The sequence below is a fragment of the Rhincodon typus genome, chromosome 29 (genome assembly GCF_021869965.1).
Source record: "Rhincodon typus isolate 14 chromosome 29, sRhiTyp1.1, whole genome shotgun sequence".
Lineage (NCBI taxonomy): Eukaryota > Metazoa > Chordata > Chondrichthyes > Orectolobiformes > Rhincodontidae > Rhincodon > Rhincodon typus.
In genome coordinates this window covers 12,183,147-12,191,370 of record NC_063360.1, presented here as the reverse complement: position 1 = coordinate 12,191,370, position 8,224 = coordinate 12,183,147, and the positions used below count along the sequence as shown (strand labels likewise).

The window sequence follows — 8,224 nt, the reverse complement described above, 5'->3', positions numbered from 1 at the left end:
CAGCAGGTAACAGACGTTGTTTCCCTTCAAGGGAATCTAGAATCAAAGGGTGTAATCTCAGAGGGAATCAAGAGCTATGGGGGAAAGGCAGGAAAGTGAAGCTGAGGATTATCAGATCAGCCATGACCTCATTGAATGATGGAGCTCACTCAATGGGCTGAATGGCCTATTTTGTTCCTATATTTTATGGTCAATGGGAAGGATTTTGGCAGTGAGGTTATTTTGGATGCTTCAGTAAAGGACCAGAACGTGTACATCAGGCAGAATGATTTTTATCATTGATTTGACAAAAATGTCTACAGTTTTATGCTGATCACAGGAGTACCAGGGCTAATTCTAGCTCTCACCTAATATCCCAGCTGAGACTAACATGGTAGAGCCTGAAACTGGCAGCCTATGCTGTGTTTAATGATCAGGATTCTACAGGTGACTTCACCCGCTGTGCCACTGGAGAATTGTACATTAGGACAATAGCACAAAACAAACTGTCCAATCTGGACCTAAATTACTGAGAGCACACACTTCAATAGAATGAATATTTTATACTTGGAGCTCTGCCTAGCATATGGTCTCATGCAGGATAATTTCACTGTGACACAACAGGGGTTTGTGTTAATGGATTTGATTTCAATTTTAAATCATCTAATGAAAATTGATTGTGCTATTTGAAAATAGGGGTGAGCATTGAGCGACAGTAGTTTGCTGCATTATTGGGACTACTGACTGGGCACCTGACATTGACAACAGCTATCTAAAGCAGGAAGGTTGGTTTCCCCCTAATTCTGATGAACTGAAATGATCAAGAGGGTATGAACTATACAGAGAGACTAGAAAAACTCGGGTTATTTTCTCCGGAGTGGCGAAGGCTGAGGGGAGACTTGATTGAAGTCTATGAAATTATGAGATGCATAGATAGGGTTGACAGTCAGAATCTTTTTCCCAGAGTTGAAATGTCTAAAACTCAGGGGCATACATTTAAGGTGAGAAGGGGTAAGTTCAAAGGAGATGTGAAGGGCAAGTTTTTAACACAGCGAGTGGCAGGAGTGTGGAACGCATTACCTGAGTGGTACTGGAGGCAGATATGAAAGGAGCGTTTAAGAGACTTTTAGATAAGTACATGAATATGCAAGGAATGGAGGGATATGGATCAAGGGATTAGTTTAATTTGGCATTGTGTTTGTTTCAACATCATTGACCAGAGGGCCTGGTCCTGCACTGTACAGTTCTATGTTCTTTCCATAGATAATGGAATATCATTTTGCTCTGTTCAATCACCCAATGATTTGTATGTCCTTGTATGGTATGATCTGCCTGTACTGCATGCAAAACAAAACTTTGCACTGTACTTAGGTACAAGTGACAATAAATCAAACCAAACCAAATCAATTCAAATCCTTTCATCCACCCTGGCTTAGGTTAAGGCCATTAGGAGAGCGAGCAACCAAATTTGAATTCAAACAGAGACAAAGAAAAGGTAGCAGGGCCAAAGTGTTCAGAGATCTTAAATCAGAATGTGTATTAGTTGAAGACAAACACAATAAATTATTTTTTAAAATGTAATTAGAATATTCAGGGGGAGCGAGAACGAAATTCCCATCAAAGAAAGCTTCCAAATGCTTCCGGTGATCATGAATTAACTGCTCCCAGTTCTGAGGATGGGTCACTGGACCCGAAACGTTAACTCTGATTTTTTTTCCTTCACAGATGCTGAGCTTTTCCAGCAACTTCTGTTTTTGTCCCAGGTACTAATCCCGCTAGCCCCTTCCCCGGTAGGTGCAGAAATCTGCTGGGGTTCACTTCTTCAATGGTTTTGGGCCACCCTCCAGATGGTTGCTGAAATGTGTTTGACAGTGGGTTGTCAACCCCCATTCAGACAACCCCCATTAACACAAACTCCTATCGAGTGATAGTGTGTTTCAGTTTGAGGCCGACAAGTCCATGGTGAATGTGTGGTGAGCAGGCCAGATAACTTTTATCACTGACCCCAGTCCCTGAGACGGCCTTGCATCATGCTTTTTTCTTCCCCTGTGGCTGGCTCCGAACAGAATTTCTGCCGACTTGAGGAAACTTGCGGGCTATGGAATGGGAAAAAGCTGCTGAGGCCCAAAAGACACTTAAAGGGGTACGCTTTTAATAAAAGTCTCCAATTTCCACTGGTCGGATCCACTGGTCGGCTAATATGCCAATCCATTTTTCGTACAATCTGGCCTCGCTACATATCTGTTAAATGCTGCCATATGTAGTGTCCAATGTTGAAAATACAATTTCCATTTATTTTGTTTCTTTCCCAATGTGCCAAAGCCGATTAAATACTTTTGGAGTGTAGTCGCTCTTGTACTGGAGGGAAACACAACGAAGTGCGCACAGCAAGATCCCGAAAACAGCACAAATCATTTGAGTAAATATGATCTGTCCATTCATCATTCCCATGCCCCCTCTCTCTCTATTTTCACTCACGGTGTCGTTTTGTTTACCGTTTCATCCTTGGTTTTGTTTTTTCTCTGATATTGCTATTTCAGTCCTTTTGTTTTATTTCTTTGGCCCTGTTCTCAGTTGAGATTTGTTCATACTCTTGAGCTTTCATGTTAGTTGTCTGTTTTCTGTGATGTTCTCATCTTTTACTTCCCTCTCTTCCTCTAGTTCTGTTTCTTTTATCGCTGTTTATTTCCCATCCGTGTAGTTCAGTCTTCTGTCCTGCATCTATATTCAACCCTTTTATCTTCCTCTATATCCCCAGTGTTCTCATTTCTGTCTCTTTCACCATAATCTTAGTTAGTTTCCTATCTTTATTTTGTCGGCCTGCATATTATTTCTCCATTTTCAATGGATTGTCACGATTTTCTTAACAGCTTTCTGCTTTTTTTAGTTATTAACCCGTGTCCTCTCTTTTTCATTTCCATTCGTTTCTTTTTCTTTTCTCCAACTACACTGCCCCTTTCTCTTCCTTTCCCAGCATATCCGAGCTCTTAATCTTCTCATGCTGCCTATTTGCCCCTTCATCGCCCGTCACCTCAGTCCCTTATTTCCTTGTCTCTCAACAGCATTTTTATGCCTGTGTCTCTCACTGACCTGCACCCGGACTTCAGGCAGGTTGACTTTCATGGCTAGCTCCTCTCTGCTGTACACATCGGGGTAGTGGGACTTTTCGAAGGCTCTCTCCAGCTCGTGGAGCTGGTACGTGGTGAAGGTAGTGCGGTTCCTCCTGTGCTTCTTCTTAGGTGGCTCCTCATCCATTTTCTGCTCGGCTTTCTGCTCGCTGTCTGTCAGCTCACCAAAATCCTTGTTCAAGAACAGCCTGGAATCTGAGGGAGCAGAAACGGAAACTATCACCCAAAAGTTGAGATAAATGCTTCCTCTATAAAGAGTTGTGATTTCACTAACTGCCTTAGCAAATAAATTCTCTCTCAATTCTGTAGCCAAGTTACAAAGACTAGATATTGGTGATAAAATATTCGAACACCACGCCGTTCCGTAAATCCTCATCATGTTTCTCAAAGCCTCGTTAGAATTATATCGTACACGGGAAGCCAGACTAAACTCTACTGGAATTTTCATTACAAACTGTGATGATTTCAAGTGTGTCATCCGTCTGAAGCAGCCAGACTGGACTCGAAATCATGAACTCGATTTTTCTCTCCACAGACTCTACTGGACCTGCTGAATTCCTAGAGCATTTTGTGCTTTAACTCCGATTTCCGCAGTATATTGCTTTCGTAAACTGTACTAGGAATACAGCTGCCATCCAACAGATTGCATGTTCTGTTCTGCCGGATTCGAACATCAATTTCACTCGGGGTGTCGCGGGGGTCACTGTCACGGGATATTTGTATTGAATGTTTAGTGATGTGGGGGGACTTGAGCTGGACTTGTTTCAGGGCGTTGTTTTCAACTGAAAGAAAAAGCAGAGGAAACTCCAAGAAGCCTTGAATTCTCCTGCATTGGCTATTGGTGAGACTGCACCTGGATTGCTGCACACCACTATGGCCTCCTAACTTCAGGAAGCGAATATTTGCACTGGAGGCAGTTCAGAAAATTCATTGGGCTAATTCCTGGGATGAAAGAGATGTCTTTTGAGGAAATGTTCATTGGAGTTTAGAAGAATGAGAGATGATTATATTTAAATATATAAGATTCCGAGAGACCCTGGAGAGTATGCTTCTTTTTGTGGGTGAATCTCAATTAAGGAGCACATTTCAAAAAGTCTCTATTTAAGAGGGGGATTTTGTTCTCTGGTGTGTATGTGTGTGTGTGGGGGGGGGGAGGGGTGGGGGGGGGGGGGGGCGGGGGTGGTAAATGGGGGACGTTAGTATCGGGATTTTTCTTCCACAGGAAACAGTGGAAGCTTGCTCACCTGGGGCTGAGTGAGACAGATTATGCGTTGAGTCAAGGGTCAATTGGAACTGAGGCCAAAGTCAGATCAACACAACCTTACTGAAATGATGGGCCGCTGCTATTTCTTCGGATCGCTGCCTGACCAGCGGCCTGCTACTAGCCCACTCCCTCTCACCCCACTAAGCACCAGGGCGATCTCGATGACCCCTGTTTTCCGCCCTTACTCTGTGCTTTGCTGTGTGTGAATTTGTTCAGTTTCCGTCTGATTTTCCTGAGCTGTGGCTTCATCCGGTAACGAAATGTGATGCCTTCAACATTTCTAGAAGCTGAAAACGCTAACAAAACCAAACGTGACACAACGAAACGAAGACAATGCATTCGAGCAAAAAACAAGCAAAACGAAAAAAAGATGAACAATATATTCCTAAGTGTTGGTTTCTGAAACACTCAGGACAACAAAAAACAGAGGAATTAATTACAGCGAAACTGAAGAAAAGTTTCAGAGATGAGCTTGGAGCTGGGAGAGATTTATTTATGAGGGATAAGGATTCATTAAACAATTCAGCAGATCTGGCAGCATCTTTGGAGAGATGTGTTCTGATGAAGGACTCGAAATGTTAACTGTTTCTCCACACATGCTGCCAGATCTACTGAGTTTCTCCAGCAATTTCCAGCATCCGCAGTTCTTTGTTTATCCAGGAACCAATTAATTGATTTACAACACTCAAGCTCTCGGTAGATGGTTCAATTTAAGATTTTTAAAAAATGTAAACAGCAAAAGTTAAAAGGAAATTAAGTGTCCCAATGAAAAGATGTTAAACCAGCGGCTCACTTGAAACCATTTAGTTCACGAACGACTTGGGGACAGATGGGGCTACTCTCTGGACAATGAGTCCGCATCGAATTCTGTGCGTTATTTCTGGCTTCACTTTGATTTGGAACGAATAACTCGGCATTCCGATACTAACGACAGAGAGAAAGAGAGAGAGAGAGGAACGGCAATGTTCACAAACAGAACCATCCAAAGTCTGCACATTCCCAAACTGGAATCTCCTCAAGGGCGATGCTGAGGGCCCCTGTCCCGTGGGAAGGTGACAGTTCTTGCAGATCCGGGGAGTCAGGTTTTAATGGGGATTCTGATTCCATTGGAATAAACGAGAGGTGCCGTGTGTTAATGCGGGAGATCATTCCTTCTCCGCCTTGCGGCTGCTCTTGTGGAGAACCGGCAGGAACCGGCAAAATTCTGCAAATAATTCGTAAAGTCAGCAAACCCCCGGAACGGATCTTTAATTTCATGGAAATTGAAGACTGCTTGCCCCAAAGTGATAAAATAATTTAAACCTTTACAACAGAATGTCAAACTTTCGACGTACTCTTAAAATAATTGCATTAAGGTTCGTTATTACATCATTAAAGCTAAGCATTTAATGGGTTACGCTTTGCTCATTATTTATATTATATTTTATAATATATAAATTTATATGATGCCTCTTTCTCCTATTGAAAAAGGTCTCGCAGTCCATAGGGAGAACTTCTAACTAAATGATGACAGTGTTAACATACACAAAGTGGAAGGTGGACGTTATAATGAGCGGATCAAGTCCAGTCACTTTCTGGGAAGAAATCTCCATTTAAAGAATCTCTAACAGTGGGTTTTAAACTCAGGACTGCATATCACAACCCTTCGAATTGTAGCCCGTTTGCTAATTTAAATCCCCTAAACTTGGAAAGGAAATTCGTACAATTGCAAACAACAACTTGAACGGCTATCGTTGAAGGTTTGTTTTCTTTTACTCCCACACTCAAGTAAAATCTCAACGAGCTTGAGTTAAAGTTTGAAAAGTTGCATCTTTTGGGGATAGGGCTCTTACCATCAAAGGTGTGAGGCCGGTCGCCGTCAAAGGTGTGAGGCCGGTCGGTGACCTCCCGGAGCCCAAGGCCGGGGATGGGGCTGTAACAGGCAGTCTGCTGGCTCTCGCCCTGCTCCTGGGAGCATTTGGAAGGAAGGGGCGCCGGGCTGAGCACGGATTGATCCTTCGCAAATCCCAGGATCACGTCGATGCTGTGAACTCGCGAACAGGCGCCTGGGCTCTTAACCATTTCGTGGAAGCTGCTGGGGGGCAAACAGGTTTCTTCCACGCCGTTCATTTCAGCCTGGAACGACGCATTGGGCTCCAAGAGAAAAAAACAAATCACAGCTCACAGCAACTTCTGCAAAGCCAAGCCCCCCTGCTCACAACTTTCGAAGTCGATTCCAATCGACATTTTGTTAAAGAAAAACAAGCTCCAGTGGCGAGTACAGACCTTGGAAAAGTTTTAAAAGACATTATTGGTTAAGTAGCAATTACAACTACATGAGTAATTGGATGTCAAATAGACATCTGAACCTGTTCTTTAAAAAGTGACCCACGAAATAAGGACAAATGAGCCGCACAAACCGTGAATTTCAGATTGGAATTGCAAGCTACACCACTCTGTAAGTACCTGGCGTCCTTATTTGATAAAAATGTTAAACAGACTAGGAAAGAAACTCAACGTCTGAAAAATTGGAAACAGTTACATTTTAAAAAGAAGGCACACCCTTTTTTCTAAAAAAAACCTCTCCAATTCTACCGAACCTCAAGAAAATACCCTGTGGGACTCGCCTGATCTCCTGAGATCTCTCCCTGGCTCCCAGACCACTCCCCATAGTGTTCCGTCAATCTTTTAAGCTTCCCAGATGTCGGTATACGAGGGGGAAAGGAATAAATCGCCGAGGATTAGCGGAGCTGATCATTAGGACAGACATCCTCTTGACACTGATTGACACGAAGGGGATTTTTTTTTAATGCAGTAATTGCTGTAAATTCCGAGAGAGGTGGTTCTCTCACTGAATTGTCACCTCCGGAGGAAAGCTCCACTTTGTTAACTGGTGCCTTGGCTGTGAATCAAACACTTAGACATTTCGGACTTTCTAGTTCGGGTTTGGGTATGGAGAAGACCCCTTTACGACCCCCGCAACATCTCAATGTTAGTTTCAAAAGCACTGAATATGGGAGCCCTAACCCAATAAATTACTGCGAAACAGGGAAAGCTGGAAGAAATATTTCAAATTAATATTGGAAAGAGCGGCACAATCTGCTGGTTTCTCGCCTCATTGTGTTTACTTATATCGTCATTGAATCTCTACAACGTGGAAGCCGGCCATTCGGCCCAAAGTGTCCACATCGATCCTCTGAATAGCATCCCATCCAGATCCACCCCCCCACCCTATCCTCGTAACCCTGCATTTCCCATGGCTAATCTACCTAGCCTGCACATCCCTGGACACTATGGGCAATTTAGCATGGCCAATCCACCTAACCTGCACATTTCGTGTCCATAGAAAAGGCTTTTATTTTCCACCCAAAAAAATCACTAAAAGGGAAATCGAAGACTAGAGCTCTTTAAATTTGATATACAAACAGAAAATGATGGTTCGTTTACAGAAACGACAGGTGATTACTAGACACTACGTTCCTCTTTCAGAAACCCTTCTGAAGCTGGTTTCACATAATGGGGATCTGTCTATTGTATTTCCCTAATAATTCTGACAATTAGCTAAAAGGAAAGGACTGCGGATGCTGGGGACCTGAAACAAACACAGAAAGTGCTGGAGAAACTCAATGGGTCTGGCAGCATCTGTAGAGAGAGAAACAGGGTCAACTTTGCCAGCCCAGTTATGAGCCTTCTTTGCACCGATGTTGAGTTTCTCCAGTTTTCCCGGTGTTGAATTCTGACAGTCCACATTTTGTAAGGGTTGGTAGAGTATCATTTAAATACTTTTACAATGTACAAAAACAACTCCCAAATTCTGCACCCCAAATCTGCACCTCCCAGTCGCGAACCATTTCAACTCCCCCTCCCATTCCTC

The 8,224-nt window shown here is 43.2% G+C and overlaps 1 protein-coding gene across 1 annotated transcript in view; it reads right to left on the bottom strand.

Moving 5' to 3' along the window:
* Nucleotides 1-6,480, bottom strand: part of rx1 (retinal homeobox gene 1) — a 9,136-nt gene extending 2,656 nt beyond the window's left edge. The window contains exons 1-2 of the mRNA XM_020528795.2: nucleotides 6,228-6,480; nucleotides 3,070-3,302 (exon numbers count right to left, since the gene is read on the bottom strand). Coding sequence (XP_020384384.1) covers nucleotides 3,070-3,302; nucleotides 6,228-6,480 — 486 coding nt within the window. The remainder of the gene's footprint in view (nucleotides 1-3,069; nucleotides 3,303-6,227) is intronic.
* Between the last annotated feature and the right edge of the window lie 1,744 nt (nucleotides 6,481-8,224).